At 42.1% G+C, this 14,774-nt stretch overlaps 1 protein-coding gene across 3 annotated transcripts in view; it reads right to left on the minus strand.

Moving 5' to 3' along the window:
* The window catches only part of Pld5 (phospholipase D family member 5), a 286,884-nt gene that overhangs the window by 77,287 nt on the left and 194,823 nt on the right, over nt 1–14,774 (minus strand). For all 3 annotated transcript variants that reach the window (XM_050142885.1, XM_050142886.1, XM_050142887.1), the window contains one exon: nt 998–1,125. In XM_050142885.1, coding sequence (XP_049998842.1) covers nt 998–1,125 — 128 coding nt within the window. The remainder of the gene's footprint in view (nt 1–997; nt 1,126–14,774) is intronic.

Here is a 14,774-nt window from a genome sequence, read left to right on the forward strand (position 1 = left end):
ATTTGTTGTAGTAATCATTTGCTGAAAGCAGCCAATAGGCTGAAAGCAACCTGAAACAAAACCAGTATCCACCATAAATGCTGGAGGCAGTACATAGCCGTGGACTGATAACAACCATTCTGGGTCAGTAAAGCAATTTCTTTGCCAGTAAAACTCTGTTAAAGATTTCTGTGAAGGATCTCTCACTCCTTTTCCATCTGTTTTCCATGCTGGTCAGCAAACACAGAACAAAGCCCTTTGCTAGGGACAGCTAAGACAGATAGACGTGACAGACAGATGACAAACACGCATACAGATACGCAGGACAGACCCAGCGGCACAACACACAAGCACAGCAGACAGGTGAGAGGGACAGATCAGACACACAACGGACAAATTGCAGACAGGCTGCTAACCACAGGCTTCGGACAGATGGGTGGCACAGGAAGAGAAGTGGAAAATTCAAGTTTGGGCTTGTTTTTGCTCATTACTATTCCAAGAGGAAGTCTTAGTCCTTGATGTGGCAATAACAAACCTGGTAAGTTTTCTTTTAGCTGCATGCCATCTCTTCAGTGTGGAGGAAAACAGTTGGGTTGCTGGCTTGTTTATTGCACACTGCTCATTTCGTCTATCTATACCTTAGTGTCTTGTCTGTTCTGCACCTGAACATGCTTGCCAGTTCTGTAGCCGAGCGTGCTTTCCTGTCTCACTATACAGAATGAGAACCGGGTGGAGAGAGTGGGCAGGAGAGAGAGTGGTTTAAGGAGACAGAGGAAAGAGTGGCATCCGAGAGGCACACAGCTACATAGGCAAAGCAGACCGTACTAATACGATCTCCCAATTCCAGTCATCCCACCTGATGCCAGCTTTTCCCATGAGCCACAGAGAACTCCTAGCCCCTTGGTGCTGTCCTTGGCATCCCAGGTTAAAAAAAAATGCCATAGGTGTCTGAGTGCTCTCCGGATGCAGACATCTTGATGGCCACAGCTGTTGAGTTTAGAGATAAGGGGACGATTACCTGTCCAAGGGACCGCCAGTCCAAACCCGCGCTGCCGATGTACACGTGCTGCTTGTCCACAATCCAGAAGGACGATTGCAGCCGGCCCTTGTTGTAGGCGGTCATGTTCATGTATGTCACCTCAGCTCCTAGGAGGGCAAGCAGACACCAGTCAGTCTCCGCTCCCAGACCCTGCTCCCGCTGGCAATCGGGCATCCTCAAGCACCGGCACCCACAGGCTTACTGACTACAGTGGAGACTTGGGGAAGGCAGGTATTTGCATGAGGCTGGGGTGGTGAAGGCTCTCATGATGCTACCCTGTTCCCCACCCTAAAAGAAGAAAGAGGATTTGCTCGTGTTTATGCAGAGGAGGCTCTGTACATCCTGGCAAGACCACAGCTTCTCAAGTTGCCCAGATCAGCACGAAAACCCCATTCCCTCTGGCTATCTATTGGTGAGGTAGGAATAGTATCTTATTATTTTGTAATAATAGTAATAAAATTTTGTAATTTCTAAAAGAATGTCTCATTCAGCATTACACCTGTCCCAGTAGGAAAGCAACTGGCTGATGTTTCCTGTACCTTATTTCATTCATCTCTTTCCATTGTCCTTACTTCTCCTCCTACCATATTCATTGCATAGTTTAGATTTAGCCTCTTCTTGCCCTTTACTTAATAGTTCTTAATTCCAACCATGATTATCTAGGTCCAGGTCTTAATGGGATGGAACCCAGAGCAGTAAACTGCCACCAACACTGTCACGGAAACCAAAAATAAACAAACAAACAAACCAACAACACCCCCAAGAGCTAAATGTGACCAGTTGTTTTAATCAGAATGTGGTGTATATAATCCACAGTCATGTCTTGAAGCATTGCCATCCCAAGTGCATTGACAGCGTTAGTTCATTCTGATTCAAGGCCGTTTAAATGTATTAAAGTCAATTCTCTTCAAAGAGCAGACTTCCATGTACGTATTTAGTGAACTAAGCGATTCTGCCCTCAGATACTCGGTGCTAATGAGGAGGCCATCTCGCAGATACATTTCCTTGTCAGAATCCTGATTACCGGGAACACACAACACTGCACGCATAAGGACGCTGCTGGGATATTCGAAAAGAGGGATGTGATTCACACCATGAACTTGACCTCTCACTAGGGAAAACGCAAAGCATGACTCCTGTCTCAGTGAGACAAGGATGAAAGGATCTGTGGGGACAGGAGCACCCTGACAGATGTCCTCTGAGAGTGGGACAGCTTAGTCCTTTCTTCCGGTTTTCACTCTAAAAGCAAAGGTGTGTGGTCCTTAGCTTTTAGCTGTCCTGGCCTAAGAAGAGCCATGGAAGAGTGATAGATCCCAGGGGAGGGGCCACCAGGCACAGCAGAATTTGAATATCAGCACAGGAGGTCATCATCATCTCTGTGTGTGTGTGTGTGTGTGTGTGTGTGTGCCTGACCCTGTGCCCCTGCTAATCCTACAGTCATATTCAAAATTCTCTGTCCTTCATTTCCCGTTTCTATTGTGTGTTTTCTCACATATATTTGGGTCCCAAATAGCATTACAAAAACACATTTATTTTTTGAACCAACATGTATCAGCGTGTGGTTCATCAGTCATTATAGTTTTCTGGAAAGTCTTTCAGATGTTCTCCTAGAGTTGGGTCTGTGGCAGACTCTATCTTATTAATCCATCCTCTCTTCAGAAAAGGGCCACAGTCGATCTGTTCCTATAAGCTTCACTTTTGTTACCCAGTATGGTTTAATCAGTTTACTTCACGCCTAGGGAATTCATTGGCTTGAAGGCTAATGGGGAACACTGAAGAGTAAGTGTCCCCATGATTACACATCTCTGCTTTCAATACATTCAGTAAGGGGGAGGAGGAAACGTGGAAAGTTATCAGTTAACACCCCAGTTGTGGAAAGAGTGGATCCTGCTCAATGGAGATGGCTCAGTGGACAAAGTATTCGTCACACAAGCCTAACAGCCTGAGTTTGAAATCCCAGAACCCAACTCAAGTCAAACACAGCATCTCACATCACAATTCCAGTGCTTCCATGGTAAGATGAGAGGTAGAGACAGGAGACTCCCTGGAAGTTATGGGCCAGCTCACCTGACACAGAGTAGCAGGAGACCCTGTTTCAAACAAAGTGAAGTATGAGCCCCAACATCCAAGATTGATCTCTGGCTTGTATGCTTACACCATGGCACATATGTCACATACACACAAGTACACAAACACACACACATATATGTGTACATACATGAGCATGCACACATATTCACACACAAGTATGCACACACATTCACATATGTACACTTATTCATACACACATATACATACTCACACATGTATGTGTACACACATGTATGTACACAATACATGTATACACATCTACAGTGAAACTGAAGAGCTCACTGCAGTTCCAACATCTCTTCAGATATCCTGAAATCACAATGAGCAATTTTTAGGTGACTCATGAAAGTGTCTTTTGTTTTATGATTTGGACTTACAAGGGCATTCTTCCTCCCTCATAAAGCCATGCTCTAATTATTATTTCATACTTCAACAGTTTAGATCCTCCCCAAGTAGCAAAGTCACACAGCTTACCTTGGTCAGATTAATGGAAGAGGCAAGCATTCACTGGGACATTAATCAGAGCAATTTTAAAACAATAAAAACTAATCTACGATTAAGACACTTAGAACTCCCAGGCTCCCATGGTAAAAAATTAGCCACCGCCCTGTGCAGCTACTAGGAGCTGATGGAACCTCTGAGAAATGGGCTGACGGAAGGAAAGTTGGCCACTGTGAGTACACTTGAAGGGATTGTGGGAGCCTTTCTTTGCCTCCTGGACACCCAGAGATAAGAAGCTTAGCTCTAGTCTGCACTCCTCGTTTTAGAGCAGGAGACTTAGACTCTGGATTTAAACCACCAAACTGAAAGCCAAACTAACCCTTCTTCTCAGTTAGGAATCCCGGGGTTCTTTCACAGCAGACAAAAGCCATGTGATTGGAACTTTTTTTTTTTTTGAGACAGGGTCTCACTATGCAGCTCTTGACTGGCCCTGAAGTCACACCTGCATTGGCCTCCAAGTGCTGGGATTAAAGGTGTGCTCATGATTTGAAATCTTTAAAATTCAGTAGAAGCAATCAACTGTTTGATTGATTGACAGCACTGGAAACAAGCACAGATCCAAATGTTCTGATGATGTGAAAATTGACAACCCAGGACACCGAGAGACTACAACTATGATTGAAAAATCAGGGCATGGCAGAACTATTTTGGGTCAACTAACATCTCAATGAAAATCTCAGGGAAGAAAAAGAAACTCCCTCCAAAGCAGGACATTTATGAAGGGAAAAAGATGGTAACTAAAGCACCAAGTAAGAAACGGCAGAGTTTGACAGAGATGTTTGATATGATTTGAATGTGAAATGTCTCCGGGAGGACCATGTGTGTGAACACTTGGTCCCCCGTTGGTGGCCCTGTGTGGGAAGTTGGTAGAACCTTTGAGAGGAGGAGCCTTGTTGGAGGAAGTGGATCACTGAGGATGGGTATTAAAATTGTATAATCTGCTTCACTTCCTGTTACCTTGCTGCTTCCTGACTGCTGACGCAATGTGACAAGAAGGTCACCTGTTCCCGTGGCTGTGCTGTCCCACCTTGATAGACTGTGTCCCCCGAAACTATCAGCCCCAATAAATCTCTACTTCTTTAAATTGTTTTTGATAGGTTTTTAGCCAAAGTAACCAGAGAAGCCACTATCACTGTGTCCATAATCCTATCATGGTAGTTCTAGAGAGAACCAAAGTCAGACTGAGAGAAACTATAAAAAAGGGAAAATCTCTAAAAGTTGAAAAATAAAATATTCTAAGTTGAAAAGCCCACCAACAGCTGATAAAAAAAGAAAACAGACTCCACACACCATATCCTGCCAATGGAGGTCACAGAAGCTGTTGGGGTGAATTGGACAAATCAAAATGCTAGCGTGCAGGGATTATGTTATGTGATTTTTAATGGTAGCAACAAAGACCAGGAAACCGAGGGCAAATGAATCTGTGTTTGTAAAAAGGATTGAAAGTAAATGGAAAACATTTTGTTCTTCTAACCAAAACACAAATTCTTCCGGGAACTAATAAAATTTTAGGTACTATTTGCAAATGAAAAGATTTTATATCTGTGCAATTTGGGGTAGATGAATTTAATTTTACTGGGGAAAACTGTGGTCGGAACTGTAATACGTGCATTGCCATTATACTCCCCTGTTAGAAGGGAGACTCATTAGATTTTAATCTTTAAATGCGTGTTTAATGCCATTCAGGCTTGATTACTACAAGCTAACAGTGACGACTGTCTTACTAAAACTACTATGCTCCACATGGTGCTTTAAATGAAAAAGACGTCAAAGAATTATGGAGAATTAGCTCGTTTTGTATGGCTATGCTGCCCTGGGCATGCCTGGTCTGATCTTAGGAACTAAACAGGCTCAGGTCTGGTTAGAATTTGGATGGAAGAATTAGCTCATTTCCCAGCTTTATATCTAAGACAAGTGCAAGAGAATGATTCTCAGGGGAAGGATATGACTTGCCTGACGCGACAGTGACAAATACCTCCAACCCCTACTCTCCTCTTCTCTTTTTTGCAGTGCTTGGGGTCCAATACACTGCCTTGCATGTGGTAAGCAAACATTGGGCACTGAGCTACATCCGCAGCCCAGACCCCAGGTCTTGACTGGTAGAGACTTTACTCTTATAAGTGGTGATGCATGAAAATTATTATAAGAGATTCAGTATCTTTAACTAAAGGTCAAAAGAAAATAAGAAAGAATAAGGGCGAGTGATGAGGAGCAGAGGGATGGGAGGAAGGAAGGAGAACATGATATACCTTTAAAGTCTGGGTTTTGCTCATTAACTCAAGGAGGCAGCACAGTGATGGCTTTAGGAGTCCAATAGACATGAGAAGAAACATCAGACAAATGGAAGGACTGAATGAATGTGAGCATCTCTTCTCTGTCTATGGCTGTAGGCAATCGCTTGTGACCTCCATTAGATCAGAGTAGACCTAACAAGCAGCAAAGGCCCCAGTACTGTGAAGGAAATGAGATAGAACAAGCCTTTGTATGTGGGAAGCATGGTTAAATTAAACTTCAACGCTGGTTCCATTCCAAGCCAAAATTCATAACAAAAGGAGACATCAGACAGTTAGACAGTACTTACTAACATGACTTAAATAAAACTCCCAAATGTTGACATTTCGATTGTCCCTTCCTTTGAAAACCAATAGTTTCAACATTATTCTTCTTTCAAGAATGTTGTGTTCCACTGCAAATGAGATAGGAATTGCTTTCTTTATCAACTTCTCACAGAATTTGTGGAAAGGGAAGTAAAAAGGTTTTCTTCCCAGTGTTCCTTTCAGCCAACCTTGTATCCAGTGAATGGGGCTTTCTCCTGACAGCTGTGGACAGCTCCAAGGGCCCTAAATTCTTGGTGGCTTGGTGCCCAGGTTTCTTACAAACCCACCCAGTGCCCATTAGCTCTGAGTTCCTATTAATCTTACACACACACACACACACACACACACACACACACACACACGACACGGCAAGGACGGGGATATTGAAACACTCTGTGAAGCAGCCAAGGGTAAAAATGAAATCACATGTGAGATAAGGACAATGTGAAGAAGCAGTCCCAGATGTCAGCGAGAACCAAGTCACTGTGGAGATGGGGGAGCTAAAGCCAGCCACTGGGGAGACAGATAACAGGGCAGAAAACAAGGACTTAAGGAAAAGGGTCAGGCATCTAATCTACCACCTCAAGATGTGCATCCTGGGAATTTGCTGGCTTGGTGAGGTCTCCTTGAATCTTGATGGCACAGCAAGACATAGGCACCTCTCTAGATGTGCTAGCACTAGACATACCTAAACTCATCCACTGTTTATAGTTTTCTACCAATAAACCTAATGAAAGGATTTGATGGGAGGAGATTGGTACAAGATGGGAGAGGGAGGTGAGAAGGTAGGTTTGGAAGAAAATCATAAATATGGAAGACATCTCTAGCTAGTTTTAGACTCAAGAAAGGACCTGCACATCAGACTTCTTCATTTGAGCCTCTCCTACTGAGTACCTAAGTTTGTGAGCAGTTCACTTAACTTCTTGTGCCTTAGTTTTCTTTCCAAAAAGGGTGATTCAATGAGAAAACACTTCTTAGGAAGCCATCATGGGGTCTCTGTGTTAAGAGACTGAGGCAGGTGCATGCAGGAAGGGTTCTGAGTTGTGAATCCATGTGCAATTGTTTTCCGAAACCATCCTCAAAAGCAACTTCATCAAATGCTACTGAGACATCAAAGCACACACTTTACTGTCACTCGGCAAATTAATCATACTCAGCCAAAAGAGATACTGAAGTTCTAAAATCAAATCCTTTATGATGAATGTCGATTCACCACACCCTGAGGAAAACTGAGTGCATAATCAGGAAGCTCTCAGCTCTTCATTCAGCCTGAGAAACTCAGAACTTTGAAATAAGAAACATTCCCAGGACCGAAAAGGAAATGAGAACCAAGGATATGGGCTCTGGGAATGGAGGAGAGGGGAGGGGAGGAGAAAAGAGGAGAGAAGAAGAGAGGAGAGGAGAGGAGAGGAGAGGAGAGGAGAGGAGAGGAGAGGAGAGGAGAGGAGAGGAGAGGAGAGGAGAGGAGAGGGGAGGGGAGGGGAGGAGAGGGGAGGGGAAGGGAGGGGACGGTAAGGTAGGGGAGGGGAAGAGACTTCATGGAGAAGAATGAGAACATATGAGTTTGTCTTATGAAGGGAAATGGAGACACCTTCAATCCAGGTCAAGTAATAATCCAAAGTCAAGAACCTGCTGAACTCCCTGCTCTTCCCAGAGCTGTTGGTGTCATGCTCCCTCTCAGTGAAGGGCTGTTCTGGTACAGTTCCCTGCCACACACCTCCCAGAGAGGGACACTGTAAACTGTGTTCCTTTCATCCAGTTCCCTCTTGGCTGTCTATGTAGAAAATTAGAAATTATTTCCAACCCTGTCTTGAAAAATCCAAAAAAAAAAAAAAAAAGAAAAGAAAAGAAAAAGAAAAAAAGAAATTATTTCCAGGAAACAACAACTGAGGAGAAAGAGAGAACTTGAACCATTTCTGGTTTCCATGACCACTATGTGAGAGTCTACATTTCTCAGGGAGGTATAGAAGGGACTGGGGTAGGTGGGTGCCCTGGTCTGAATGGGGTCAGAAGCAAATCGGGTTGTGTTCTTATAGAAGAATGTCCTCTCTAGCACCCTGTGTGGACATTTGTTGTATCTATGAGTCAGGAGGTGGCTTCCTGATAGACACCAAGTCTTCTGGTGCCTTAGTCTCAGACTTCTCAGCTTCCACTGGTTTTAGAAATGAATTCTTGTGGGGCATAAGCCGTGCCACATGTGATGTGTGGCTATAAGATACTTGCTCACAAAGATTTTAAGTAAAAGCAAGCATAAATGATTTTATTTATTATCTATCATCTATCTATCTATCTATCTATCTATCTATCTATCTATCTTCTATCTATCTACTGATTCCATGTTGCAATAACCATATTTTAGAGGCATTGGATTAAATATAACATCACTAAACTATTGAGGGAGTTTCTTTACTTAAAACAGGTGATTTCTAAGAAATGCTGTCACGAGCCATTTCCCTCCTAAAAATCATTACAGGAACCATCACCCTGGGGAGTCTGCAGGGAACCTCACACCCATAATTATGTTCTATTGACAAAATCTGCCCCACGCCCAATTAATCTGTTAATCTGTTAGCAGAACACGCCTCACATTCCAGCTATCCAGGGAACCAGGTGTGGCAACTCGTGACTTCTTGGCCTACCTGTCCGAATGTAACCTCCTGGCCTACCTGACGAACCTTGGCCTATGTAACCTGGAACACGCGGCAAGAGTCCAGTTTCCCTACCCTTCAGGGGCTATATAAGCAGCAACCATGATCCTAATAAACGGAGGCTTTGACAAATCTGCTTGGCCTCCTTCTTCTGTCCTAGCTCATTCCCTTCCAGGTAGCGCCCCTCCGAGACCCTGGAATAACTGATTGCAGGGTGGGTTACAACCCCTAGACTGAGTAACCCACCCAACGCAATCAACAAAATGCTTCAGAGGGCCCTGATAGAAATTAACAGAAACCACAGCGACCAAATTCTGTATTTGTTTTCACAAGTTTCCCATTTGGTCTAATGTTTTGTGGAACTCTTTTTAAATTTTAAAATAAAAGTCTTTAGTCAATATGTAAGCTACTATTTCCCAGTCTCCAGAAGGAATTACCTTTGTATTGGAAAAATATATTTTCCCCAAACTAACCTATAAGCCTTCTGCTTTAAGTCAATAAAATGTAATATTACCAAGTGATATAAAGGGAAAATTACACCATGGGAAATATTTGATCTTCAACAAAATACAACTTCTGAGTACAGTCTTCATAAACTATTTTCTACAAGGCAAGGGATGAGGGGGGCATCACCTGCTTCCAAAATCCAGGCTCACTATTGGTAGGAGGGCAAATATCAGACTAAACTAACTTAGCCATAGGTTCTGGCAGCCATTTTTTCCAACTTTAAATTCCTCTTTCTTCAATTCCCCATTTTGAAGAATGTGATCCTGGTTGCAAAGTATCCTTTAGGTGGAAAAGGATTAAGAAAGAATTTATCTTACAGTCTACTGAAAGTTGACAGCTGTGATACCCCAGATAAAAATAAGAGGAACCTGAACACTGCAAAGCTGTTGTTACTGATGAAGTGATGAACAGAGCATGTGTGAGGTAGCCTGGCATGGCTCAGGAGAGTCCCCTAAATTTATTACTTGCAAATTTCCTTCCAAATGTTTGAAGAATAAAAATAGTGAGGGGGATTAGGTAAAGAAATGACCAGCCTCCACAATTCTGTACAAATAGCAGAGGTAGCTGTTATTTTCACCTGCAGAAAATATGCATGAGTAATGCATTGTATCCATCGTATTTCATGTCACAGGACAGGTAAATAAAAATATTTCTATGGGTGGCAGGGAAAGAAAAAAGTTATTAATGTCTAACTTCTAATTCTAATCTGCCCTTCCAGACATGCTTTGCAGTAATCGAAGTCATTCTTCTAAGTGTCCAGAGCAGGCAGTGAGCACGGGTTTGGAGTCTCCTTCTGTGACTAGAGCTCCTATCTTCTTGGCTACTTAACTTGCTGGGTACCTGTCATGGCTCACCTGTGCTCTGCTTGCACCCAGACCAAGACTGCCAGATGGAGAATAAAATGAAGCTCCCAGTTGAATTAGAATTTCAAATAAGCAATAGTATTCATGGAAGTAGTTATATAAGCGCAGCCTATATACAGCATTAGAGTCAATATTTACATTGTATTTCCTAAATTATTTTCCTAGCAACAGTACTCAGAGGAATGCTACTCTTAGACTCTTACACACTTGTACATGCAACACAGCCTATGAGCCCATCATTAGTGTCACGGTTTGAGTGTGTTCCCATGTTTTGGTTGCTGCTTCTCTGTTGCTCACTCACCACAGAAAGACCAGGGAAACCAGCGACTTCTCTGCAACCTTCTGGGGCACAAACATTCCTTTCCAAACGCAGCTGAACGCTAGCCCGTTTCCCCCATCTCTAAGGTAACATGCAGAACTGTCTATAGACTCCAATCTCTTTCCAATCAGAGGCAAGTAATTTCCTTTAGTTTAAGTTGTTTTGTGGCACCTACCTGCCAAAAATACATAGACACGTGGATGGCATATGCAGAAGGAAAGAGCAACTGGCATATGAGAAAATGTTAACGGGGGAATATTAGCTGTGTGGTTACTTTTTTCAATGCTGTGACCACGTATTTGATTATATTAGGAAAATGAGAAAAAGAAAAAGAAAAACTTCACCTTTTAAGAGTCCCCAGGAGTTATAAGACCCCAAAAGTCTTTGATTTTCTTTTCAACTCAAATACCAAAAACTTCAACAGCACAAGGAAAACATCTGAACACAATGTTCTCTTCTTAAGCCACATGTCACTTCCAAGTGACAACTGAGTGTTTGCAAATCTCATTGGAGGGCTTCTAGGTGACTTCCCAGGCCTGACAGCGTTGTTATTTGGATGAGCAGGAAAATGACAGGGAAGGTGATTTGCTACAATCGGCTACCATGTTGACTCTGGTAATTTAACTGCCTGGAAACCAGCCCTGAAGGACAAAGAATTCCAGGCAATTTGGCAGATCCAAGGGGCCTACTAGCCAGACATGTGCTCAGGCTGGTGTGGGTACAGGTTTCTCCAGCTTTCACACCCACCAGTTCACTCAGAGTGGCATCCGGTCTCAAATCCTACTGATTTCCCATTATTTATTCCTGGGCTTGCAATGAGGATCTTTGAATAGAAGAAATTGCTTTATATCAGTTTATGTACACCCATATCACACAAATGCACATGCATGTGTACATGTATGCATGGGCACACACACTCACACACATGTTTATGAAGGAGGAAACAAAACCTATAGGTTAAATTATCCAAAACCAAGTACACCCAAATCAGAAATACATAAAATAATCTCACTGGCTTCAATCTTCATTTTTATCTTGAATTCTTTGATCACAGTCATCTACTTGCTCTGTATGTTTATGTGGCAGGTGTGCAGAGGTCAGATACAATTTGCAGGAGTCAGTTCTTTCCTTCTGCTGCATCACATGGCTCCCAAGGATCGAGGTCAGGACATTAGCCTTGGCAGCAAGCACCGCTTCCTGCTGAGACGCATTGCCAGCCCATTTTTGTCTTTTTAAATACAAGGGCCTTTGAAAACCTCATTTCAATGTTTTTTTTTTTTTAAATAATACACACTGATGAAAAGATAGACTCTTCAACAAACTGTGGGGGAAAAATTGATGTTTATATGCAAAAGAATGAAACTAAATCTTTACCTTTCATCCTGCACAAAAGTCAACTCCAGGTGAACCAAAGATCTCAACATGCAGCCAGAAAGTCTGAAACTGCTTGAGGAAAAGGTAGGGCGCACTTTACAAGTTATGGGTGCAATAGATTATCTTTAGGGATATACATGTATATGCAAATACTATATGCATGCACTACTAATTAAAAAGGAGGCCATGCATTTGAAGGAGACAGGGGAGGAGCACATGAAAGGATTTAGAGGGAGGAAAGAAAAGATGGAAACATTGTAATTAAATTGCATTCTCAAAAAGAAACGGCAGAAAAGATAGAGGTCTAAGGAGTTTTTAAACAAGATTCCAGCCATTCCAGGAGTAAGACTGACAATTGATAAGTAGGACATCATGAAACAGAAAAGCTTCTGCTCAGCAAAGGAAATCATCCATCAGGTAAAGAGACAGCCTAAGGAATGGGTGATAAGCCTGCATTTGCTAATAGGGAGGGGATTGATGTCGAGAACACACAAAGAACTCAAGAAATTCAACATGAACAAAAGGAATAACCGTGGAAATGAACAGAGTTCTCAAAGGAAGAGCTATGAATGTTCAATAAACACTTTAAAATTTGTTCTACATTTTTGCCAACAGGGAAATGCAAATTCAAGTTTCTTGGAGATTTCATTTCATACCAGTCACAATAGCTGCTGTCAAGAAGACAGGTGGCAACCCGTGCTAGTGAGACTGCGGAGAGCAGTTGTCCCTTTTTCCCTGTTGGAGGGAATGCAGACTGTTGTATGTCAGCGCATCTCCAAAAGCTACAAATAGAACTACCCTATGACCCAGCTACACCACTACTGGGTACACACCCAAAGGACTCGTGTGACAGAGTTTGGAGGATAAGCATATTATAGCTGTTCTGTTCACAACAGCAAGGACATGGAAGCAGCCTAGATGTCAACCAGCTGGTGACCGGGATAACGAAGATGTGGCAGATAGACACAACAGAACACTGCTTGTCACTAAACAAAGGTGAAATTATAGAATCAGTGAGAAAATTTATGGAGCTAGAAAATATCATACTGAGTAAGGTAACCTAGGTCTAGAAAGCAAAGGCAATATATTCTTTCTCCTATGTAAATACTAGCTTTACATTTTTAAATTTATATGTTTAAATTGGAATGAGTGCCCATAGAGATCAGGGATCAGGACAAGAGCCATGGATCTGGGGAAGAGGGAGGTCTTCAGTGAAGAGATATAAAACACAGAGGAAAGTGAGGGGATTCCTAGTGCTGGGTAGGCTTAAAAAGAGGGTTTTGATAGGACAAGGAGACAAGTCAACCAAAGCTTAAACATAAATATTGATTCTATTTTTTTCTATTTTTCCTATACATATGTGGACAGAAGTTTCTGTCCCGCCCAATCCCATAGCCATTCAGTCCCAAATAAACACAAAGAGGCTTATATTGATTATAAACTATTTGGCCTATTGCTCAGGCTTATTATTAACTAGCTTTTTACAACTTAAATTAGCCCATACTTCTTAACTATGTTTAGCCACATGGCTTGGTACCTTTTCTCAGTAAGGCATTCTCATCTTGCTTCCTCTGCATCTGTCTGGTGACTGTGTCTCTGCTTTTTCTCTTCCCAGAATTCTCCTAGTTTGGTTGCTCCACCTATACTTTCTGTCTGGTTACTGGCCAGTCAGCATTTTATTAAACCAATTCGAGTGAGAAATCTTTACAGTGTACAAGAGTATTATCCCACAGAAACATTTTTTCTCTTCACATTCTGATCCCATTTAAAAATTGTGGCTATTTATGTTTTTAAAATTGAAAAGTAATTATAATTGTAAAGTATCTCTGTGTATTGAAGATATTTATCTTTCATACAACACACTAATTAATTAGTAGGGCATTAGTAGAACTCTGGGCCTTGTTCCTGCCAGATAAGAGCTCCACTCGCTCTAGTCCCTCAGCCTCATTTCAGGCATTCTAAACTCAAGAAAAAAGCTAACTCCGGAACATTATGAAAATTAGTGTGGTCAAGCATGAGCAAGGGCAGCTATGCTTTATTACTTGATAAATATTATAGGACAATGCTGTCAGGTTTCTATGCTGGGCCTCTAACAGGATGTCACATATCTTTTTTTATACACTCATTCCAGTGGTTTGAATGTATCTTCAGGTTGGTGTGACATTCTTAATGGACAAGGAACATGGTGAATGTTCTGCCTATGGTACAGCTGCTTCTTTACATACTAACTCTTCCATCCATCTTCGAGGGATCTAGCCATGCCAGGGGCTCTGCCTCATCCTTTGTATTCCACATGGCAACTAAGGACTGGAAATTTACCAAACGACTCCAATGGCCTTGATCATGTAGATTAGTCACTTCCCCATGAGGTGTTCTAGTTCAGGAAAGGGTTATTTTGGTTTACACTTTCAGGCCAGGCTCCATCATAGAGGGAAGACAAGGTGGAAACTGGAGACAACTCTCTATTCTATTAGTTCCCATGTCAGTTTCTTAGTTTCCAAGGTGCTTGTCCATGTCATTTGTACACTCTCCCACTAGCTTTTAAGTGCCTCAAATTCCTGATCTTTCTGTGTGATGTTCCTCTTTCCCATTCCTAGTATCAGCAAGGCTCTTCTCCACACCTCCTCTTTTTTTCTTGAGCAGTCTACCTACCCAATGGGTTACAGAATTATCAAGCTCTTCAAAAATCAACTTTGCTTTAATTGAATTTTTCTAGGTGCATTTACTTAATTCAAATTAGCATTTAATAGTTTGTCTTCTCTGCTGCATTCTTGAGGTTAGGATTTTCTTGGTATAGATTCATGGGTGACAATTCTTCAGCTTCTCCTGTTTCAGAACATGGGTGTTTAAGAAAGT

Source organism: Alexandromys fortis, unplaced genomic scaffold, assembly GCF_014885135.2.
Source record: "Alexandromys fortis isolate MF-2015 unplaced genomic scaffold, M_Fortis_MF-2015_v1.1 scaffold_51, whole genome shotgun sequence".
Classification (NCBI taxonomy): domain Eukaryota; kingdom Metazoa; phylum Chordata; class Mammalia; order Rodentia; family Cricetidae; genus Alexandromys; species Alexandromys fortis.